General features: G+C 45.2%; 2 protein-coding genes across 2 annotated transcripts in view; both read right to left on the bottom strand.

The window, feature by feature from the left end:
- The window catches only part of nfatc1 (nuclear factor of activated T cells 1), a 33,418-nt gene extending 30,473 nt beyond the window's left edge, over nt 1-2,945 (bottom strand). The window contains exons 1-2 of the mRNA XM_062529292.1: nt 2,811-2,945; nt 228-1,380 (exon numbers count right to left, since the gene is read on the bottom strand). Of these exons, the coding sequence (XP_062385276.1) occupies nt 228-1,380; nt 2,811-2,829 (1,172 nt within the window). The 5' untranslated portion in view covers nt 2,830-2,945. The remainder of the gene's footprint in view (nt 1-227; nt 1,381-2,810) is intronic.
- A 5,391-nt stretch (nt 2,946-8,336) lies between these two features.
- atp9b (ATPase phospholipid transporting 9B) overlaps nt 8,337-24,000 on the bottom strand; it is a 36,863-nt gene continuing 21,199 nt past the window's right edge. Inside the window, exons 16-29 of the mRNA XM_062529260.1 lie at nt 19,840-20,001; nt 19,266-19,358; nt 18,341-18,424; nt 17,621-17,791; nt 17,169-17,267; nt 16,869-16,958; nt 16,450-16,594; nt 15,577-15,641; nt 15,124-15,279; nt 14,934-14,998; nt 14,175-14,283; nt 13,672-13,729; nt 12,420-12,623; nt 8,337-10,285 (exon numbers count right to left, since the gene is read on the bottom strand). Of these exons, the coding sequence (XP_062385244.1) occupies nt 10,149-10,285; nt 12,420-12,623; nt 13,672-13,729; nt 14,175-14,283; nt 14,934-14,998; nt 15,124-15,279; nt 15,577-15,641; nt 16,450-16,594; nt 16,869-16,958; nt 17,169-17,267; nt 17,621-17,791; nt 18,341-18,424; nt 19,266-19,358; nt 19,840-20,001 (1,638 nt within the window). The 3' untranslated portion in view covers nt 8,337-10,148. The remainder of the gene's footprint in view (nt 10,286-12,419; nt 12,624-13,671; nt 13,730-14,174; nt 14,284-14,933; nt 14,999-15,123; nt 15,280-15,576; nt 15,642-16,449; nt 16,595-16,868; nt 16,959-17,168; nt 17,268-17,620; nt 17,792-18,340; nt 18,425-19,265; nt 19,359-19,839; nt 20,002-24,000) is intronic.

Raw genomic sequence — 24,000 nt, 5'->3', positions numbered from 1 at the left:
CAAGGGGAATGTATGAACTCTGAGGCCTCTTCAAAACATGCATCTCAGACCACTAATTTATCTTGTCAGATTAATTAATAGAAGTTTGCCCAAGGATGTCACAAATGCAAATGATTTCATCATCACACATTAAAACCAAAAAATAAGCTATCTATCACTTTGATGGATACATATGTCAATATAAATGTATAGACTGGATGCTGGCCAGCTATATGTTTTCTCCCTACCTAATGTATGTCTTTGGCTTTGACCACGAGTAGGTGTGCTGGGGCACGTCCAGGAAGCCGCCGCCGTAGCCCTCCTTCTTGAAGGGCATGTGCGAGGGCGAGCCGTAGTCGCTGGTGCTGTACTCTCCCGACAGCAGCTCGTCTCCCCTGGGCTCCACCTTCATGCTGAGGGACGGACAGCAGGGGTCCAGGCCGGTCCGGCGGGTCTTCAGCGGGAGGCTCTCGCCGCCGCCGCCGCCGCCGAGGGGGTCGCTGGCGCCGTCCGTGGAGAGGGCGTTGATGGCGGCCACGATGGCCGAGTTGGTGTACTGGTTGGTGGTGCTCAGCCACGTCTCCTCGGCCAGGCTGAGGCGCGGGGAGGTGTGGGGGGACGGGTTGGGCGACTGGTTGGGGGAGTACGGGTACTTGTAGGCCCCACCACCTCCTCCTCCACCACCTCCTACTCCTCCACCTCCGCCGCCGCCGCCGCCAAAGCTGTACTTCCGCTTGCTGCCACAGGGGGAGCTGGGCTGCGGGGAGGAGGCCGGGCGGGAGGTGCCCCAGGCGTCGTCGCTGTGGTTGCCGAGGCTGGAGGTGCGGGGCGAGCCGGAGGGCGAGGGCTGGGGCGACGCGGCCAGCGTGCAGGAGTGCATGGACGACGAGCCTCCGCCGCCGCCGCCGCCGCCTTTGGGCGAGACGCAGGGCGACTGCCAGGGCGAGTTCTGCGGCGACATGTCGTAGGTGCACGACAGGCCCGACTCGTACGACGACGCCTCCGAGTGGCAGCTGCGCGACGACACGCTGCTCGCCGGGCTCAGGCAGCTCGGGTCGCGGTAGCCGTCGGCGTTGGGGAGCGTCAGCGTCGCCACGGAGATGATCCGGTTTCCCGCCGGCGTGCCTCCGCCGCTCCCGCCTTCCTCCTCTTCCTCGGAGAAGTGGCTGTACGGCGTGATCTCGATCCGCGGGCTCTCCAGAGCCGGGGTGCTATTGGGGCGCATACCGGCCGACGTGTAGAAGCCCAGGGACACTTTGTCCTCCTGGTGCCCGTAGCTGGACGGAGGTGTGATGGCCACAGAGAGCACTGGACCGCCTTGAGGACTGTGGTACTGCGGGGACAGGTACGGGTTGCTGACCGGGAGCGAAAGGCCGCCACTGGCAGGGTAGCCGTATGCGTCTGGGGAAAGGAGAGAGAGAGAGAGAGAGAGAGAGAGAGAGAGAGAGAGAGAGAGAGAGAGAGAGAGAGAGAGAGAGAGATGCATCTCTTGGGAGGTCACCATCACCACCACCACTTACATCAATCAGGAGCGCCCAAGCTGAAATCATACCACGAGCATACCAGACAACCCACATCAGTTCCACTGTAACACAAGACGCACGTGACTAAACTCACGCTGAGCTTTCCAAACCCATTTTTGGTTAGCACTGACGCACGCACACACGCACACGCACACACACACACACACACACACACACACACACACACACACACACACACACACACACACACACACACACACACACACACACACTCTCTTCTCCTTAAGACACTGGACCTAGCCCACCCCCTCTGAAGTAACACTAATCTCGGTTCCACCCCAAACAGAGTTTCTGCTGATAAACTAAACCTCCAGTCCCAAGGTGAGATGGGCCAAAAATAACTGAGGTAAAAATATCCCTCCACCCCCCCACCCCCACCCCAACCACAAAAGACAACGGGCCATGGAGCCAACTGGATTCTACAGCAACAAGCACTCGCAAACACAGCTCTCATTAGCAGACTGTTAACAGGGGCTGTGCTTGATGACACTTCCACAAGAGCTGTTGCTTGGGACACTTGGGGAAAAGGACTGACGGTCCAGTCATGAGAGCAAGAAGCACTACTCGTCTGATCGTAATGGCTAATGACTGTTTGGATTTAGAAAGCATTGTAAAACCATGGGGCCATTTATTTTTAAAAGCAATGCTACAAGTTGTTTTTTATGCATGGTTAAAAGGCATTTTTACAAACCCAAGTAGACCTTGTCCATAAACATTTCACCACAATGAGCCATAACTCCACTATTATTCTGTTTTTTTTTCTGTAGTAAATTTCTTTCGACTCTGACAACAACCAAGGCTTTATTCTCAGAGCCATAAGGGCCTGTGTAATTGACTAGGTCTTTAAAATGTGAGAATTCGTGGGCACTTGTGGGGTGGGGTCCCTCCATTACAACTGTCAGCAAATGCTACGCTTACAATCCACAATGGCTATTCTGACAGGCTACCATGCAACTCTGTCCCTCCAGAGGAGTTCTTCCAAATAAAAGCACAGATGGTCACGGCGCACTGTATATTGCTTGTGTCAACTGTTTAAAACTTGTGACCGTGACGCTCAATCTGCTCGGAGTTCTGAATGAGAACCCCGCCTCCTCTCATTTAAGGATAAACTATTGGCAAAGGGCTCTAGGAGGTTATGGTCTACAGTAGCCTAAAGTAGGACTGCTCCACGTCAGAAGCCGCAACTCTAAGAATATCTGCCGCACAAGTACTATTGTCACATGCGTTTTTACCATTTTAAACACCAAAGTCTAAACAGCAGGTTATATGACTTAACATAACGGTTACCTTCTTCGGCAGACTTCATACTGGCGAGCTGGCTGTGGATGCACCTTCGAGATTCCCCGTCCAGTCTGAGAAAACGCTCTCCAAAGTTCACGCCAATGTATCCTGACACGATATTATCCTACATCCGTATGATGACAGCGACCCTGAAATGTCGACAGACGGCTTTCACTCTGAATTCAGTATAAAAAATGTATATAATGCAATCCCAGTAAGTTATAGTGATGCTCGTGGTAAAAAAAAAAAGATAAATCTATACTATGGGCGTCCTGAATAGGTTTACCGAAAGAAACAAACTGTGTTTTTTTTTTTTTGTCTAAAAATTACTGTTTTATTTTTGGGCTCACAGTCGCTCCGGGTCTGAATGACGCACTGCTTGAGCAGAGAGAAGTCTCCTGCTCTTTTAAAGTCGGGAAACACCTCCGGGAGACCGTGCCGCCCCAGCGCGCAATGACGTTGGAGCGTGTCTGACCAGCAGACGGAGAAAAATTGCTGTTGAGGGAATCCAGATGTAGATGCAGTAGTTGGGGAGCTGGCAGAACAGCGAAGGAGCAGGGCAGCTTGGGTCTAAACTTATTTCAGTGGAGGTTGGCCATTATTTGACGAAGAAAACGTGTCCTAAAGACAGGCGAACGAATAGTCTCAAAGCTGCCATCCATTCTAATAAAATCCAGGCTGTTGCGCTGGCACGAGCGAGATACTGTTACTCATATTGTTTTATTTAAATAAAAGACTATCTATTATAAGCCACTGGACTACAGTACACAAGCATAAACGCTAATAATAATGACCTGTTTAAACCTTAATAATTGTTTACAAACAGTTACGGACACAGGCGGTGCTTGCAACTTCACCTTAGTCTATCCGAGGTCTAATAACCAACATGCTTCAGTTTCCTCCCACATAATGACCTGGGTAGCACAGGAAAGCCACCGCAGTGCCAGGAGCCCTCTCTTTAATGCTGAGGATTCCATGCCTGCCATTACACCTGGCAGTGACGACGTTCCCGTAATGCTATCTGCTCGTATCATCGGAGACCCACCTCCAACCCCTCCGCACTCGCGAGTTTTAGTGGAGTCCCACTTATGCTTTTGACCTCATGGAAATCTCTCACCCGCAGGCGAAAGGCCGAGCTGGGAACGGGGAGGTGCCCTAGCTGCCGTTATGTGAAACCGAGCCCGCGTGCCCCGTTGTACTTTCTCTCTCTCTTCTCCCTGACTACCATGGGGACATGCGATAATAAATAGCTACCAGTGACTGACGTGTGTCCATCTCGGCTGTCTACTTTATTTTCTGGTTGCTAATTTAGATTTGAGACATGGAGACAGACTTGGCTGGTTCTCCCAAACTCACAACATGGGCTGCCTGAGAGGACAGACAGACTGGCTACAGCTAGAGAGTGATGAAAGATTTGGGGGTGTTGATCTAAAGACTGGTGTTAAGTCCACAGAAAATGTTTTGATGTGATAAGGTTATTATCCAACAAGATGAGTAAAACGTCAGCTAATCTAAAGAGTGTTGGTTTACCATTGCACAATGCAATGGTAAATTCAGAGGCAATGAATTGTTAATTTTTGTATTTTGAGTGTGTTTAGTTTCCATGTAAGGTTCAATCATACCAGCAGTATCTTTAAAAGGGACAAAACCGAAATGACTAATGCCCTATCAAAATACATATTGGACCTCTTGCACTTATTGAGATACTATTATTGCACATTCAGCAGTCCTCCTGGTGGTGACCCAAACCACTCATATGCCTAAAGAGAAAGCCGCAAAGTGTTGATGCATAATAGTGATTTAAGCCTGCTCCCAGACATGTCACTTTCTTTTTTATGGCTAAGCTGGAAGTGTATTAAAATGCCCGTAGAGGGGTCTATCTCAGCATGGTGAGAAACAGCCCAGTGAGAGAGCTTATGTTTTGTATAGGGCTTCTGTACAGCAGACTCATTCACCATGGGCAGTAAATCAGACACATTCTCTCTAACACACACACACACACACACACACACACACACACACACACACACACACACACACACACACACACACACACACACACACACACACACACACACACACACACACACACACACACACACACACACACACACACACAACACAGAGCGAGAGAGAGTCAGAGAATATATAATGTAGAACAAATAATGAATATCTGCAACCAAAGCAGGGGCGTATACCCAACGTTTGGGGTATGAACCCAAATTTGTCTGCCCCATTAAAATAGTCTCACTATTAATACTGATAACGCCCTGAGGTCCAGACATCACCTGGGGCACTCACAATGTTACACTGATGGAGTTTCAGACAATGTGACAGCAAGATTTTACATGTATTGCTTTGCATGGATACAGAGGGCGGGGTGGGGTGGGGCTACGAGCAATAATAATGTGAACCGCCAAACAATCTGCACTCCTTCAAAAATGTACTGGACGTGTGACTGCCACAATTATTTTTTAAATAAAACACATGGAGTAATCAGACCAATTCCCAAAGTCAAAAACCATTTTTGTTTTTTGTAAAAATACTTTTACAGGTGTAAGTATGCCAGTGGTTAAAGAGGTGGAGGGGTCATCTGGCAATGGATGTTGGAGCCTCTAGTGACTAGAAAACATCTGTGCAAGGCACTGCAATTTCTCAAGATCTTACTGGGTTTCTTGACATTTCTGCTGTGTACAGTAATGGAAGACTTCAATTACAGAATTGTGTGTTCAAAGGAACAAAAAAGTCCAAAAAACGAATGCCGTCCAGCAGAAAACATTGATTATAGGCCCGGCAGTGCCTTTGCCTTTAAGTGTGTGAAATGAAAAAAAAAAACATTCTGGAATGAATGTTTGGAGCCAATCTAGTAGCCTACGCATGCTGTGCGCGTTACCCCCAAAAGCTGCCTCTCTCTTTTCCACAACACACACAACGTATTAGTTGCTCCATCTGCGTGTGTGTGGGTGGCTCGGAGGATAGAGGCACAAGACAGGGGGGTCTCTTATGTCATGTAGCTGGAGAGCTCTTTCCCCATAGCCCACCAACACCCCCCCCCCCCCACCCCAACTGCTGGGTTTGTGGGTTAGCCCCTCTGGTATGACGCAGGTCGGAAGGCCGCTCAGAGTGGAAAAGACCTTGGCTCGCTTTTCTTTCCGAGGCCCTGCACCCCAAACCCCGGCCTGCCACTCCGCTTTAGGATCAACCGGAAAGAAAAAAAAAAAAAATACGGTAGCAAATGCTTTAACATATCCGGAATATTTTTTTTTTTTTTTTTTTAAAAAAGGGTACGGAGGAAGGGGAGAGCAAAAAAGGTTGATCTGAATGGTGAATGCCATCTTTTGTTATCGGGATTATTTTTGTCTGATCAAATGAAACAAATCTGTTGTCTGTCAGGCAGATGCTGTATGACAAGAGTGCATACTGTAGCTGATCACATTTTCAGTCAGTGAATATTAATGCACTGTGCAAGACTCACAGCTAATACATCATAAATGGACTATGAAAAGAGACTGAAATAAAACATGTTTGCGTGTTTGTATTTCAAACCAAATGTCCCAGCCAAGTGCCCAGTAACATGTGTACACACTAGTACATGAACACACACATACACCAAGTCTTTCTTTGGGGAACAGTCATACGTCCCTAAACACACACTCACCCCCCCCTCACACATGTATATTCATGCACACACTCGAACGTTCAAACACGTGCACGTCCGACAAACACAGACACAAACACCTCTCCACAGCACATGGACTTCCTGTCTCTCGCATCAATGTACTCCTTTTACACTGGCACACCGAGGGACTAAGCCACTCTTGTTTCCTGTTGTGTATGACCGTTGCCAGGCGACAAGGGGCAGGGTGCCAACGCGGGCAGGGAGCCAGCATGGGCAGGGATTTGAGGATAGAGGGGTGGGGTGGAGCGAGAACTGCGCTGGCAAATGAGAGAGAGAGAGAGAGAGAGTGAAGTAAGAGAAGGGTCTCAAGAGAGAGAGAGTGGGGAGTCATGTCTAGCCCTTGGTACACTTGGCAATTTGTATTTAAGCAACTTAAATAGGCAGCCCTCCTTAGGAGTGAGGGAGGGAGGGAGGAAAGGCAATGTTAATGGGGGTAAAGTTGACGTGAGCTACAATGTGGAGGTTTGGAAATGTGCTTGTGTGTTTGAAGAATATCTGACATTCACAAAAGGCCAGCAACAGCATAGTACTGTAGATCTTGCCTTAATGTGCATCAGGCAAGAAGAGTTTACCTTTGTTCTTCTTGACCCAGTATTCATGGTATCAGTGGTGCTCTCTATACAGTGTTGAGATGCCTCTAGTCCAGCTGTCGGATGTCCCACTCCGCACCTCATTTGGTGTCCTCTCCACCTTCATCTCACACTCAATTTCTTCAGTAACAAACTGTGGACACACAGGACTTCCCTGTCCAGTTCTCTAGGCCGAATCAATTCAGCTCATTTGACTTTCACAAAACAAAAACAATACAAAGTTCATGCTTTGATTGCATTTTGATGTTATCAAAGTCGAGTTCAGCCTCATTAGTTATCCGGACAGCAGTGGCTACATTAAATCACAAAAGGTTGCAAGACTAGCCTAAAGTTTGTTGTAAACTCTTGTTTTGTCGCGGCAATGCATTACTGCCAATTATAATGCAATCTCTCTGTGATCATAAACTGTCATTCTAAACATTAAATAAAGTACAAGGCATAGAATATCATCCATGAGAAAATGGGCATTGATCATTGGTAATAGTTGGTGGTTGATTAAAGATGTGGGGTGAACTTCTCTTTCCAAAAGTGTGTTTGAGCTTAATTATACCTGAGATTCCATGTGGAGAGATTCTGCTGGGAGGGTGGCCAGCCAATTGGTCAGAAAGCCCCTGGCTCTACATAGTCATCCACAGGGAAGGGAATTCCGCTCGATGTCGCCTGGAAGCATGGATGAGATGAAAGAGTGTTTTTTTTTTTCTTCTGTTCACTGGCATTTTATGGCCATCGGACCATCACATTCAGTGCGGGGGTCCCCCCCACCAACTAAACATTTCCTGTTCGTGTTGAGTGAGGGGAGGGTTTTTTTTTTGTTGTTGGGGAGGCAGGGGGGTAAATTGATAACAGATTATTTTCCATAATCTGCATGAATTTCACAACAAACACTCGAAATCACCATATAATAATAAATCAATCTTCAAGAGAAGATTCAACTACTAGGCCACATTGTCAAACCAAACAGTGGAGTGCTGCCTGTTACTTGCAGTACTAACCATATCCTAAGTTGCTTTTTATGTACTTGAACACTGAAATAGACAAACACAGTAACTGAAATATAAGAAACTGGAAGAGAACTGTGATCCTGAAAGAGTGTACACTTTCCTGATTTGGCTTACTGCGTTTGCATGCCTCAAGTCTCCACCTAGTGGTCAAAAAGAGAATTTAAGGGAAGAAAGAATACATTGTCTATAGAGCACAATAGGACGAAGAGCACAAATGAAATGTCCTACAAAATGCTCAACAAAAAAGAACCTCCACTTTAGGTGCTATATAAAGTTATTGCTCTTTTATTAATCATATATTAATAAACATGGACAGAAATGTTCAGACATCTTTTTAAAAAAAGCAGTAGACATGGAATGCGAGCTTACATACAAAAAACAAAACAATGATCTTGCACAGAATCATAGTTGCCAGATGAAGCTGAACACTCCCAGAGTAAACATCTGTTTTGCTCCAGCAGATTGCGTGATTGATTGATTAATTGACTGATTGAATCATTCAGTGTTGGGCTAGAAAATGTCAAAACAAAAAAAAAGGAATCAAAACATCTTTGACATGTCATGAATGCAGACATATCTACTGTGCTTCCATTTGAGAGCTATCAGCCTTAGTGCAACGGAAATGTGATTGAAATGAATGGCACCTGTACATAACACACTCAAATTCACATGCACACATACATACACGAAACACATACAATCGACCCACACAAATAGGAGTCAACTATTTTTTTTTAACGTTCATTTTGTCAAACACATAAATACACTCTCACAAACAGTAGGCATAGACAGACAAGGGTGTGAATGATAAAACTCATCCTAACAAAATACTGATGTCTGCATACTGTTCCCAGCCTGGCAGACGTACATTATGTGGTTCTGTTAGCAACCGAAGATGACTACAGTTCAAATAAGCTACACATATGATGTAACGCCAGTGGCACATTTTGAGGATAAACAATTTCATGTTGAGTCAAGGCATGACATTTGCCTTATCCATCCAACTTGAAATGATACCATTTTGTTGATGATTGTTTTGAAATTAAACCGCAACAAAGCAGAAGGCTGAACACTGATCGAAAAAAAAGAGACGGAGGTCATTGCTGTACTTGTATGGTACAAACCAGTGTAACTGTACAACTGTACAGACTGTCCATTTAATCACATTCATAAAAATTACCAAGGGCTCAAGAAGTCATTGTCTGAGGGGAATGACTGAAGTAAAAAAAGGAGTGATGCGTCACAGCAAAACTATACAGCTATGTCTTCTTCTCTAGTAACTACACAAGATCTGTTGAGCAGAAGGAAAACCAATGAAAATCCAAGGCAGAAATAACATTGTTCCCGGAACAAATAAAACATGGAAAAAAAAAAAAAAAAAAAATCAAACGACTGCTCCTGGTGGCTTGCAGAGAGTACTTGGGAGGTCGGAAAAGTGTCAGCTGGTGTGCAGGGGTGCAAAGCTGACCAGTTAGCGAGCAGAGGACACTGCTGGGAGAACAAAAAATATTTCCTCAGCTATATCCTGTCCTAAAGACTGCAGGTGTTAGGTGCTTCGTTCTCCCCCTTAAAGCTCTGGCAGGGGGAACAAAGCTTTTAGTTCTTTGTTAAGAGTCAGAACAGGCCAAGAGTTAAGTCTGCGTACTGCCATAGTTTTCCAGGTTGGGAATAGAAAAAGCATCAGGTAGATCAAAACGTACACCAAAACTCGGAGACACACAGCAAAACAAGATTCAAGTTGCACATACAAAAAAAAGGGGAAAAATATTGGAGTGTCCACGACTAATAGCGAAGGAGGACAAATGTAGCAAGTAGGCATTCCAATGAACGAAGGCCATGGACGTCAGGCTTCATATTGTCTTTCAGCCGTCCTTTCTTTTTCCTTAAGTCTCTCTCCATCTCACTGCCGCAAGTGCTTCAGTCTTTTCAAGTTTACCAAATGATGACGTTCACTCTTCTCGTCGCCACCGTGAATATGCCATTCTCCCTTGTTCTGTGCCAGTAGTACAGTGTATATAATGTACGTATATGTGCCATGACAAATGTCTGGTCTTGTGCTTAAGGGGAGGCGCTCTCACGAAGAGAGCTTGGAGTAGCTGGGGGGAGAGAACTTCCTCTTGAGATACTTGACGATGTACAGGGGCAGACAGCTCACCACCGTGATGGCCGACACTTTCCACACAAAGGCCTTGGTAGTGATGAAGCCCAAGTCTGAGGAGACAAAAAGAGAGAAAAAGAGAGAGGGAGAAAGAGAGAGAAAGAGAGAGAGAGAGAGAGAGATACACAGATATGCACAGTGAAGATGGTTAGATTATGAAGATGAGGGAGAGTAAACAACAAAATCTCTCGGGTGCACTGGTAATGGCTGTAAAGAGAGAGGAGACCCGTAGCGATGATTTAAGGGACCATCACCAACCCAGTGCTTTTCCGCCATCATATCACTCACTAGTAAAGACTCGATAGAAAAACTCAATAGTAAAATCCATCATTCTTGAAGGATTACAATGTTCTTAAAATGAAGATACTGATTATGCTTCTATTAAATTAGTTGGTACTTGATAATTTGGGGCCGGGGCACTGGACTGACAACATGTAGAATCTGTGGTCACTTTGCAGTACAAATGCAACATGCTAATATACTATATTGCTATGGTTGAGTTCTCATTGATAATCACCACACCACACGTTCAGAGCACTTATTATACAGACCTTATGAGATCAGTTCCAATATACACTGAAGATACACAGTGAAAGGTGGACCATATAGATGTGAAACCAGAGGATATCAAAGTGGAAAATGATGAATAGTTTGAGAGTGGATGAAGAAATCTGGACCCTTCAGTCCATGAGTGGTTAAGGTGTTTAAGGTGATACTGATGTCAGTTTAGAACACCAAAGAAGGGAAAAACACCAACGGTAGTACATGGTGTGATAGGACACCAGATGGACAGTACTGGTATTGGGTCTTTCCAAAATAAAAAATCACAATGCATCACACCATCACACAGCAGAGTCCACACAATGCTTTGAAGAATGGGTCACGGTGGCATTCTCGAAAAAGGTGGAGGAAGAGTTTCTTGGGGGGCACATCATGCACTCTGATGGAATGTTTCCTGGGAGAATGAGGCAGTCTTGACACAATGGGTTAGTCAGGATGGACTGAGGACAGAAACATGATCTGAGATCAGCATCTCTGCCCTCTGGGTGAGCGAGGAAAGGGTGCAACGAGGGGAGTGGTGCACTGATCGCGGGTCCGAGGGGGGGGGGTCACACTGGCATGGTCACACTGGAGTTGGAGATCTGCTCATAGAGATGCGGCAGAGGAGCAGACCGATGGATGGAGGAAAGAGAGAGAGGAGGAGGAGAAGGAGGAGGAGAAGGAGGAGGAGGAGGGGAGAGAAAGTAGGAGTGACAACCCCCGCCTCAAAGTGGCAAACCTACCCAGAAACGCTCCGAGAGACACTCTGCCTATGCCTGTCCCAAAGAGAGAGAGAGCGAGAGAGAGAGAGAGCGGGCAAGAGAAAGTGTGTGGAGGGGGTGTATGAAATCGAAGAAGTAATGTGAGAGAGAGAAAGAGAGGGAGAGACAGACAGAGAGAGAGAGAGAGCAGGAGAGAGAGGTCAGACAAAGGCAAAATCAAGAGTGAAAGAGTGAGTGAGAGCGAGAGCAAAGAGAGCAAACAAAAGGAGGGCGAAATGAAACGAAAAACCAAAACAAAGGGATGGCACAGGCCAGAGGAGGACGAGTGGAGCAGGAGCAGAAAGAGAGAAGCAGAGAGAGAGAGAGAGAGAGAGAGAGAGAGAAAAGCAAGCAGTTGTGAGCACAGAGTATAGCTAAGCAGAGATTTAAGGCATCCTCCGAAACCTAGCACAGTGCACACAGCATAGTCCATGCTCAACATGTATGACGGAGTAATACTACAGTACCAAAGGAGAATACACTCATTTTGCTCATCGTGAATAACGTCACTACATGTACATCAAGCTTCTCCAAACTTAACAAACCCTTTTTAAATGTTTCTATTTTTAAAGGCCAGCAATTTCATGGATCCAGGATACTATGCATCCTGATAAGTTTCCCTTGGCCTTTGGAATTAAAATAGCCTCTTTTTACTGATCGTGAATAGTGTCACTACATCAAGCTTCTCCAAACTTAACTAACCCTTTTTATATGTTTTTATTTTTAAAGGCCAGCAATTTCATGAATCCAGCTTCTCAGATTACCACTTCAATCAAATGTACTGATGTACTGCCCAAATTGTTACTTCTACAACAGGAATCTTCCCCCACGGAGGTCGAGTGTGGGGGGGTTGAGGTGCGGCGGCGGTGGCGGCGGTGGCCCTTACCGAAGTACTCGTTGAGGAAGGCGAGCGAGGCCAGGTAGCAGCCCAGGCTGAAGAACTCGGCCACCACCATGAGCCAGTGCCACGTGCGCACCGTCAGCGCCACCATCAGCAGCTCCGTCAGCACCAGCGCCGTGAACGAGATGGCCACCACGTGCACAAACTCCGACTCGAACAGCAGCAGCGCCCCGTACATGAGGATGCCCCCTGGAGCGAGAGAGGAGCACAGAAAGGTCAGGGGTCAACCAGTGTTATCTGGTTGGTATCTCTCAGTGGCTGTTGCTCGGGACTGCACTGGATAAAGCATAAACATCAACTGCATGGTAGTATCTATTGTTGTTGTCGTGTTTATTGTCACCTAAGGTCTCTGCATTGTAGCTTATTTTTTTCCCCCTCATTTCGCAAGTCACTTTAGATAAATGCAAATGCAAAACATCAACCACGCTGGGATGGATCACAGACTTACAGGTGCTCTCTTTGAAAACTACAGATCTGACAAATAATCCAGAACAGGCCAGAGTGTCGTGATCTAGTGTACTGTGTTCTGACAGTACTGCTTATATAAATCAGAGATGTTCTGTTCTGCTCCAGATGATGTAGATGCTTCTCTCTACAACTCATGTCTTCACCGCATCCCAATTGAATGGAATGCATCACACTACACTGTTGATTGGCCAAGCACACCCCATTTAGCTGGTTAAAAGCCACTGACCTTACTCACGTGTGCTTAGACCAGGCATAAGTTAAGGCATAAGCGGTATTAGCCAGGTGGGCTCTAGGACCCAGAAATACCTCAGCTCAATTGCCTAACCTCGTAATGATCTATAACATCACCACGTTGTGTAATGGGTTGGAGTGAGGTGGACAGAGGGTGCGGTCGCTTTGTCTGGTAAAACAGATGGACACGTGGCACACACCTGTGTGACGGGCGGTTCCTGCTGCTTTGCCTATGTTGCCTCTGGACAGTGAGAAACACAAATGTCGTGGCCACAGGTACCTCAGTCCACCTGGCTCGGTGCGTTTTGCAATAATTGAAATATTTCGATAAATCTATAGTGTATATCCTAAAAGTGCAGACTTTCCCCAGACTTGTAAAAATGTGCATTGCTACTAGAAATTCACCGCCAAAATATGAGGTGTGAGAAAATGAGTGACGCTGAAATGGAAATCAGAGCATATACCAACAGTGAGCTTTTTCAATAATGGCTTCAAAACAAACAGGCTGGCTATGTTTCCATAAGAAGGTATTCCTCACCTTGGTACACACTTATCAACACCCAAATAAGGAATGTCTTGAAAGACAAGGAGCGACCCTGTTGGTCAAAGAAAGTAAGAACGTTAGTAAAAAATATCCCCAAAACAAATGACCAACCAAACAGACAGACAGAACTTAAATCATAAGGTTAGTGATTTAAAAGTATATAAAAAAGCATCTTCAATAAACGGCCTCAGCTGAACTACGGAGAACTAGAACAGGCTCTAGTCTGCTCTCAATTACATTTTCAATTCAAAGGAGCTTCATTGGCATGACTCAAATAAGCAGTGTTGCCAAAGCTGACATATTACAAAACAAACAGATACAATATCTGTTTGGGGTGGAGTGAAAACAAATGAAACTTATAGGAACTATTTTTAAAATAGGTAAATGAAGCCTAGATGCTCTCTCGTCTCGAATGAAAGCCTAATACTCTCTCGTCTCGAATGAAAGCCTAATGCTCTCTCGTCTCGAATGAAAGACCAGATGGCCGCTTGGCCGACCTTGGTGAGGTCCTTGTAGAGCTCTGGGTAGAGCAGAGCCATCTCCGGCTTCACGTCCTGGTCCAGCACCAGGGAGAACACTGGGAACATGGTGTAGATGGTGGCATAGCTGCAGAGCAGAGGAGACACGCGGGAGAGAAGAGAGGAAAGAGGAAAGAGGAGAGGGACTTCAGTAGTCTGGTTTGCACCATACAAAACTCAATCTTTTAAGATTGAACATTAGTCTGGCGAGGCTGCGCTTTGTTTCTACGGCACTTCGCGTTGCTTAAGTTTCGTTTTTGGCGCGTCACCGGCCAATAGAGTGCCAGGACTAGAGTATGGCCGTTTCTGATTGGAGCCAAAAGTTCTGGCAGTAAACAGCTAAAATAGATCTGCTGGTGTCCAGCCTGAGCTGCCGGGTGAAATTCAAATTCCCTGGAAGTTCAGACAGGGTTCACCCAGCCTAGGACAAGCACAGATGGGGAAAGACCCCAATATGGTTGCCCCAACATGCCCTGATGAGGGCCCTAGCCGTTACGCGTGGGCATTTTTAGGTCCTTGTTGGACATGTCCAGTTTGGATTAAAGACATTTGACAAAGATGTCTGCTAAATAACCATAACCATAACCATAAACTTGTGGAGTGCCTTATTCTTGGAGATTTTTTTTTTTTTTCTCTTTTTTCTTATACCCCAATATGGTTCTTTAGGTGTCATTGCTGTAAATAGCATCCATACTGAAAAATAACAATGCAAATAAATATTGAAATGCTACTACATACCCCACCATGAGGAATCCTTGGTATAAGGGCACAGAGGCGAAGTAGAAAATTGAAGAAAATACAGCCTGCACATAAAAAAACAAAACAAAGTTAAAAACATGCCCTGAGTATACCATTTCATCGATAAGAGCAACACTGAGTTTTAGCACGGAGACAAAGCTCTTCTTCAGAGTGAACGTGGTCCTCTGACCTGCATGGTGGAGATGATCATGCCGCGGTGCATGACGAACTGGCCCAGCGCGGCCGAGCGCTTGTAGCTGTTGCGCCCGTGGACCATGAGCAGCCGGCCGATGTGCTTGAACTGCGTGATGGAGAAGTCGGCGGCCAGCGACGCCTGTTTTCCCTCCTGCAGAACAGCCAGAGAAAATATGGAACAGGAGGTTTTTCAGACAATAAAAACAGTAGAGCTGAGTAGCTAGTTACTAGCCAAAACCAGCGGGTTTCTGCTGTGCTGATGCAGCTGAGGTTAATTTAGGGGTCACGATTGCGGGAGACAGCTGAAGAATTATAGCATGCAGACATGAGAGTGCAGATGTTGGTATTGATTTTTCCAAAAATGTGAGTTCAGGCATACAGTAGTTATGGTAGAAAAATCTGCTGGTGTGCATAAAGGGGTTGTTAAATTATGGAACGGATATGTTACCTTCCCCTCAATACCGATGCCACAGTCCGCAGCCTGGATCATACTGACATCATTTCCGCCATCACCTTTAAGAGAGACAGGAAATCATAAAAGAACATCAATGGTGAACTGACATTTCGGAGAACGCTGAGTACTTTGGCACACCTCCTTTGGATGGGTGCGTCAGAGAAGGCAAACAGGGTCACACACTGACTTCATTTGCAGTTTGAACTTTATTTGCAATGTTTCGGTCAAATGAAATTGCCTGATGATGGGTCATTTGACCGAAATGTTGCAAATAAAGATGAAACTGCAAATGTACGGGGAGCTCGTGACTTTTTTTAACTGACATTTCTGAAAATAGATTTCAACCGGTTCTCTCTCATGAGAAGGTAATGGCAGCGGTACAGAATTTTATTCAACAAGCACTGCCACCTTGTGGACACATGTATGTTACTGCAACTGTAATGGTTATTGCACACAAGAAAAAAGGGAAGGATATATATCATCTTATCTAACTCTGGGGTAGACAGCAAACAAACTAATTCCTTAAAGAGTTGGTGTGTCCTTATAAGATCACTGACGTGACCTTATGGTAATGTGGTAATGTTATGGAATGCTATGGTAATGTGATAATATTATGGGATGCTATGGTAATGTGATAATATTACGGGATGCTATGGTAATGGGATGATGTGATGAGATGCTATAGTAATGGGATAATGTGATGAGATTGTGCGGTAATGGGGTGTGAGGAGTGCCATCATGTCGTGACACCAGGCTGAGAGCGAATGTGGCTCACAGAGCGAGTTGTGTTAAAGCCGCTGATGTGATGCCGTGGTGGTGTGGTGTGGGTTGGTGTGGTGTGGTGTGGTGTGGCGTGGTGTGGCTGACCTATGGCACAGGTGCGGTTGTTGGTGTGCTGCTGGAGCAGCCGGACGATCTGGGCCTTCTGGGTGGGCGAGCAGCGGCAGCACACCACCGCTGGGCACTGGCACGCCAGCTCCACAAACTCGTGCTCGTAGTAACGCAGGCACACCTGAGGAGAGGGCACACAAGCACATGATCCAGTCTCAGTCTCAGAAGACAGGTGTGCAGGCTTGGGCACAGACACAAACACAAACACAAACACAAACACAAACACAAACACGAGAACACTCGAACACACACACACACACACACACACATGCTGTAGCCACCTCCAGTGAGTCTCTCAGAAGACAGGTGTGCAGGCTAGGGCACAGACACAAACACAAACACAAACACAAACACTCGAACACTCGAACACACGAACACACACATGTTGCACCCACCTCCAGTGAGTCTCCTGAGATGACCAGGGCACAGTCATGTTTCCGCCTGAAGGCGTTGAGCTCCAGGTGAGCTTCACTCCTGTTGGACACCTATGACAAGAGCCACAACATGTGCCTTCATGAATTGAAACTGAAACACTCCGACTGGAACACTCAGAGTTTAAAGTTCCGGTTATTTGTAGTTTGTACAAAATATTCTGCACTACAGAACAGAAAGTTCTGAACCCTGACCTGGATCAAGAGATCCAGGATCAATCCACAAACTGGCTAAAAGTGCTAAAATATGGCCTGCTATATTACCGGTCTAAAGACGTGGATGTCCTGACTCCTGGACACCAGGTGAGAGCTCTTGGCGATGCACGTGGCCGTCTCCAGCTTGTCTCCAGTCAGCATCCAGATCTGGACAAGAAGAGTGAGAACGAGTGAGAAAAAAGAAAGAAAGAGTGAGGAAAGAGTGAGACTCTGGGGCTGTCCAATCAGACAACAGCGATTATAAACGGTGTACAGTACATGTCAAGTTTGTGTACATTAGTTTATCATGTGTTTTATGTAGCGCACTTGGTGATAATGACAGCTCAAGCTTATGATTACAGTTACGGTTGTTAACAGAGTAACAACTAAGACGGGGGGTTTAAAGAGACTACTTTTTTAGTAGCTCCAGCTGTGAGTGAATGTGTCCACACATGTGTCTGGCTGATTAGCTGCGTGTAAAAACGGTGTGTGTGTGTGTGTGTGTGTGTTTTGCCCCCCACCTTGATGCCAGCGTTCCTCAGCAGCTCCAGCGTGGGCCTGACATCGGCCTGCAGCTGGTCCTCCACGCCGGTCAGACACAGCAGCTCCAGCTCCCGCTCCAGGCTCTCCACCACCGCCCCCACCTTCAGCGCGCGGTCGTGCAGGCTCAGCTTGGCCTGCGTGTAGCGGCTCTGCAGGGACAGAGGGACGGACGGACGGAGAGAGAGAGAGGGAGAGGGAGAGAAAGAGAGAGAGAGAGAGAGAGAGAGAGAGGGAGAGAGAGAAAGAGAAAGAGAAAGAGAAAGAGAAAGAGAGAGAGAGAGAGAGAAAGAAGAGAGAGAGGGAGAGAGAGAGAGAGAGAGAGAGAGAGAGAGAGAGAAAGAAGAGAGAGAGGGAGAGAGAGAGGCAGACAGACAGACAGAGAAAGAGAGAGAGAAGAAAGAGAGGAGGGTATAATAGACAAAGAGGGGAATATAGATGAATTGGCAATAAATACATTCATTTTAAATAGTATTACATTATATAGACAATGCACTTTTTATGTACAGTTAAGAGTAAGAAACATATGCATATGAAGTGTAAGAGCGAGAAAGAAGACAAAAACAAAGAAGACGTTTGAGCTTTGCAGGACAGAAAGTACAAAGACGAACGCATGTCCTACACCGCCTGCAGTATGCCACGATGCTTATATGGTCACACACATAGATATATATATGTATATTATGTCTATGGTCACACACCTCAAAGTCCTGATACTGCTCCTCTGACAGAGATTTTTTGGCCACCACAAGGGTACGAAGCCCCTCTCTGGCCATATTCCCACACTGCAACAGAAACAGGGGGATTTAAAGAAGAACGTGGAGATTGATAAATAAATGTATTAAACAGAGTAAGAGTAGGAGAGAAGCCAAGGACATGTACTCAGGCAACACAGACATTGACAACCCACCCTCCCCCCCATCCACCAACAACAAAAAAAAAGTTTTGTCTGGCATGCCATACATGCATGATGTTAATTAACAATGAGCCTCCCCAACCCTTATGGAAACACATCAGATCAATGAACAAATATCTAGCCTGAGGGCGTGTGTGTGTGTGTGTATGAGTGTGTGCGTGTGTGTGTGTGCGCGTGTGTGTATGTATGTGTGTCAGTGGTCATGCGTGGGGCAGGGCGTTTATTTCTGATATGAAAATCTGGCAAGCTCCCCGCTGGCCGCTTGATTACTTATTGACATGTGGCCAGTCGTCAAGACAACGGGACGACATCATTAACACCACATCGGAGAATTATGACATTCCGCACCGCCCGCACACAGGAAGTTCCCATGAAGTGGGTCACTCATTAATTAATATACTGTCCCCCCCTCCAGTCCTGCTCGGTCCGATAGTGTCGATACAATTATGAACATCTGAATCAGATTTGGTTTGGGTGGCCTGTCGCCTCTCTGATTATCACTGCAGTGCATTTGCCCTTGATGAGGGAGAGGTTATCTTCAGCTGTCATTCTGGATACACAGAGAGGGGCGGTGACTAGAAATCTATAACTGTAAATACAGTATCAAAAAGTTGTCGCTAAACAAGTACTGGCCCAAAAATCTGCAAGCTGATGGAAGGACAAAGGAGAATGCACCAACGGGCTACTTTTAGCGTCCCCCTAGAGCTTACCTCTTCTTCCAACCAATCGTTGTACTGCACGATGCTCGCCATGGCAACATCAGCCCCCTTCATGTAGAAAGTGATCTCACCCGTTGCCTCTTCCTATACGTGAGAATAACATGGGAGTTGCCAATCGCAAAATAAACAGGACAATAGATGATAGATCACCCTGGCTCTCACCACCAACATTTCTAATCAAACATTATTTTGCTACCACAACATGTACAAACATATTGTTGTTTTACATAAACTGACATTTGCGGATTTCTGACCCATATCTTGTATACACTGCTGCATGATATTGTAAATATTGACGTTTTCATGTTTTGTGCCAATACACGGAAACACAATGTATCACACATGTAAACACATCGATTGTGGCAAAACACTGAAAGGTAAATGATACAGAGGCAAACTCACTTGAGCCAACACAAACACACACACACAAACAAACAAACAAATACAGAGACATGCACATATGGACACACAGAGAGAGAGAGGGGGAGAGAGAGAGAGAGAGAGAGAGAGAGAGAGAGAGAGAGAGAGAGAGAGAGAGAGAGAGAGAGAATGTGCAAACACGGACCCTGACGATGATGCCCATGCGCTTGCTCTCGGAGGTGAAGGGGAAGATCTGCAGGATGAAGTAGGTGAGGATCTGGCCCGAGGGCGTCTTCAGCTGCAGGGAGGTCAAGTCGCGGTTCACCAGCGTCAGGCCCACACTCTCAGTCCAGCGCACCAGGGCCACCTAACACAACAAAACACACAGCAAAAGCCCCATTATTCTCTGCAGTAATAACAAATCCTTGTGTACATCACCATGTGAGTAGTATTGAGGGGGAGAACTAACTATGAGAAACATCAGAATAGTAAAACATGTCAAAGGTTGGACACAAAAGGGGAGACACATTCAGATCAAATTATTGCTATACAGTCGGCCAACACCAGGAAATGTGCTTTTAAAGAAAAAAAACTTTTGAAGGCATTCTTTGTTAGAAGTTGGCAACTATGCCAGAAGTTATCAGTGGGCTCTGAGGTTACAGTGGTTGCCAAAATCATATTTATAATTTAAGGTCAAAAGGTAAAAAACAATAGATTTTATGGTTTGTCTTTTTGTGGGGCTCTATTTCCATGGTATTCTTTTTTAAAAGTTGGCAACCATGCTAGAAGTTATTAGTAGGGTCTGAGGTTCCAGAATCCAGTGGTTGCCAAAATCATATTTATAAGGTCAAATTTGAAGGTCAAAAGGTCAAAAAAGATAGATTTTCTGGTTTGTCTTTTTTGAGGGCTCTATTTTCATGCCTTTTTTTTTTTTTTTTTTAAGTTGGCAACCATGCTAGAAGTTATAAGTAGGGTCTGATGTTCCAGAATCCAGTGGTTGCCAAAATCATATTTATTAAGGTAAAAAGGTCAAAAACAATAGATTTTATGGTCCGTCTTTTTTGGGGGGACTCTATTTTCATGCCATTCTTTTTAAAAAGTTGGCAACTATACTAGAAGTTATTAGGTCTGAAGTTTCAGAATCCAGTGGTTGCCAAAATCATATTGATAATTTACAGTCAAATTTGAAATAGCCGGCAGGCCAAGACCCTAAAAAAAAATGTTTTGCCATTTTTTTCTTAAAAGTGGGCAACTATGCAAGAAGTAATCAGCATGGATTAAGGTTTCAGAATTGCCCGTTGCCAACATGGAACTTGACCTTTAAGGTCAAATATTGAGGTCAAAAGGTCAAATTTCAAGTTTTCTCTATTTTGTGATGTACTTTCACAACATACAAGATTTGAAAAATAAATATTGAATGTCTAGTACATGACGGATGGAAATTTCAAATATTTTGATAACTAATTTGGACATTTAGAATTTATATGGCCATTACTCCTTTATGGTATGAATAATACAAAATGTTTTCTAGAGTATATCATATTATATATTGCTAATGAATAGCAAGAATGCATGTCAAGAGATCGCTCCTTTATTTCAAGGCAAAAAAATCAAATGTCAATGCAGACAGTCTGAATGTTTTTGTAATATTTGCCATGTTGCACTTATTGTTGCTGCATTACAAATAGGCTGTGTCGTCCTGATCATGTTCCAACCCTGCATTGTTAAGGCATACATCAGCATTACAACCACATGCAGGCTGTCCATTCTTAAGCCAAGTGCAGGACACTTGGTTCTACAACCACAAGTTATCAGATCCAAGACACTACCTTGGAACAGGATGTTTCCTTAGCCACACAACCACCAAGTGTTGGTAAATGGTCAATGGACTGCATTCATATAGCGCTTCTATCGGCTTCTGCAAACACCCAAAGCGCTTTACACTGAAAATGCAAACATGAAAATATTTCTTAATTTAACCATCCACCTATCTGAGGAGTGGAACTACAGAATGAGCAACCATGGCGAGGAGATTAAATCCCACGTTAACATACTTTTTGAGTCTTTTTTATGATCTGCAAAATGAAACTGCAGGGACGGCAGAAAATGCAGACGGAGCCTTCAAGCAGGACATGAGCGCTCTACAGGGTCTTGGCCGAGCTTCAAGCGCCTGTCCCGAGACAGCGCAGGGAAGCCTTCGCCTTCTCTCCTCTCCTCTCCACTCCGAGAGGCGCAGGGGCCACGGACTCAAGCTGACTTATTGTGCGCGGACCACACCGTGCGCTTTTCCGCAGGGAACGCGCACATATGGTGTTAGGAATCCATGCAGCATTTTATTAACGTTGCCGAACGGATTTACGCATAATAAATTCAGTGAGGAGTAATGACTAGTTGTCTTTGGGGATTTAGAATTTAATGGCTTTATATTAAAGTGACATAAAGCTGACATTCCATACTATGAAGCCGTTCCTAGCTATATAAAACCAGATGAGCAAAACATCCGAAAAATTGTACCGTGAAACTCAGTCTCGTATTTTTCTTCAAGGAATAGTGCTAGTGCTTGGTTTACAACTCTGAGTGCTCGGAGTAAAAAAGACTGACAGTTTTCCTACAACAGCAGACAAATTCTTTCCTTGTTCTTTTCTCTCTCTTCCTTCCATATTCTCCACAGGGGTTCTTCGTCCCAATGGGACGGTTCCAGTACTCTATCCGGTTCCCTGCAGGTTCTCTCTCCATCTGCTCTTTGAGGGAGAGCTTTATAGTTCTGACCTACAAATTGCCACTTCCTGACCTTTGACCCCCGAGGGTGATTTACAGTCCGTGACCGCCGCAGCAGCAGCTCCAGCTCCACTCGGCTGATCTGGGATCTGCACTTTTGTCTCTCTGTAGGCAGCCTCTACTACAGACATGGTCCCTTGAGAAGTGGTCCGACTCACGGGCACACTTGCCCCTCTGAACCCTGACGAAGGCCGTCTGCCGAAATGTCGGTCAATAAATAGTATAAAGCGAAAAGAGTACATATAGTCCTCAATAGTTTAAGGTTTATCATATCAGCTCGTCTGTTATCATTAGAGTTTATGTGATAGGGACTGATACAGTATACAGTACATAGACAAACTGAAAACAGTGGTAACACTTTACTTGACGGGTTCGTTCATAACACATACATAACAGCTGTCATGAACTGCACATGAAACATTCATGACTGCTTTATGAAGCATGACTCAACATTCATACCAACACTTTCATGAATGTGGAAGACAAAACGTCAAAAACTTGTCAAAATAAAAGTCCAACAATCGCAAAGCAGCATTGCTGTCTTTTTTGTTTTAGCCAACCTGATCATGTCACATCTTGGACAAAGGGGAAGTCCAGTGTCCAGGAGAATCCATTTTTTTGTTAGTCTGTTTTTTTTTTTTTATGATAGTAACCTCTGAAGAATGCATAATTGTCTACACCAATGACTAAATAGATATATAAAACAGGAATGTCCAACCATTCAGAGGTCCACAGATGGTCAGTATACTAGTTCACTTCCCAGTATGATGAATACTTCACAACTCGTATAGTAAAGTGACATTTGAAGTAGACTTCATAAAATATTCATGAGATGTTTACAAACGCTGGAGAGGATTCATAATAGCCTACCATGTATATGGATTAGATTGTTGGACTTTTATTTTGACAAGTTTTTGTCGTTTTGTCTTCCACATTCATGAAAGTGTTGGTATGAATGTTGAGTCATGTTTCATGAATCAGTCATGAATGCTTCATATGCAGTTCATGACAGCTGTTATGAATGTGTTATGAATGAACCCGTCAAGTAAAGTGTTACCAAAACAGTTATCTAATGCCAGCATCATGGTGTTACTTATAGCTAAAACCAATTTGTCCCCAACACCCTTTGCTTGGGTGAGCATTGTCCATGTTTTTTTTTTTACCCTTGCTTCTCTGTCTTGAGCACCACTGGACTGGGCTGATGAAGACACATGGCGGTAACATCACAGGCCCAGTAAAGACGTCACTTCCAACAACTGCACACTCAAAGTGAGCCTTTTGCCTTTGACTTCCAGTTACCAGTAACATCGTTTACCACGGTGGCGTCAGCCTTGACAGGGATGGTCAGTGACTCACAAAGCACGCCCACTCTACCTTCTTTTATGAGGCCAGCAGCTGGGATTCATAAAAGATGTCCGTCATCTCGACGGCACAGCGGATGTGGCTGCTGCTGGTTGCGCATAATGACCCAGTCAGGAATGACCAAATGCAATGTCATGATGTTCTTGGCATGACATTATGAGTTCAGGGACAATTACAACATTATTGACTTCAAGTTCAGGGTCAGCTGGATTCCTTTACTATAGTG

This window comes from Sardina pilchardus, chromosome 24 (genome assembly GCF_963854185.1).
Source record: "Sardina pilchardus chromosome 24, fSarPil1.1, whole genome shotgun sequence".
NCBI lineage: Eukaryota > Metazoa > Chordata > Actinopteri > Clupeiformes > Clupeidae > Sardina > Sardina pilchardus.
Note: the sequence above shows the minus strand (reverse complement) of the source record. Positions and strands in the feature narration are given on the sequence as shown.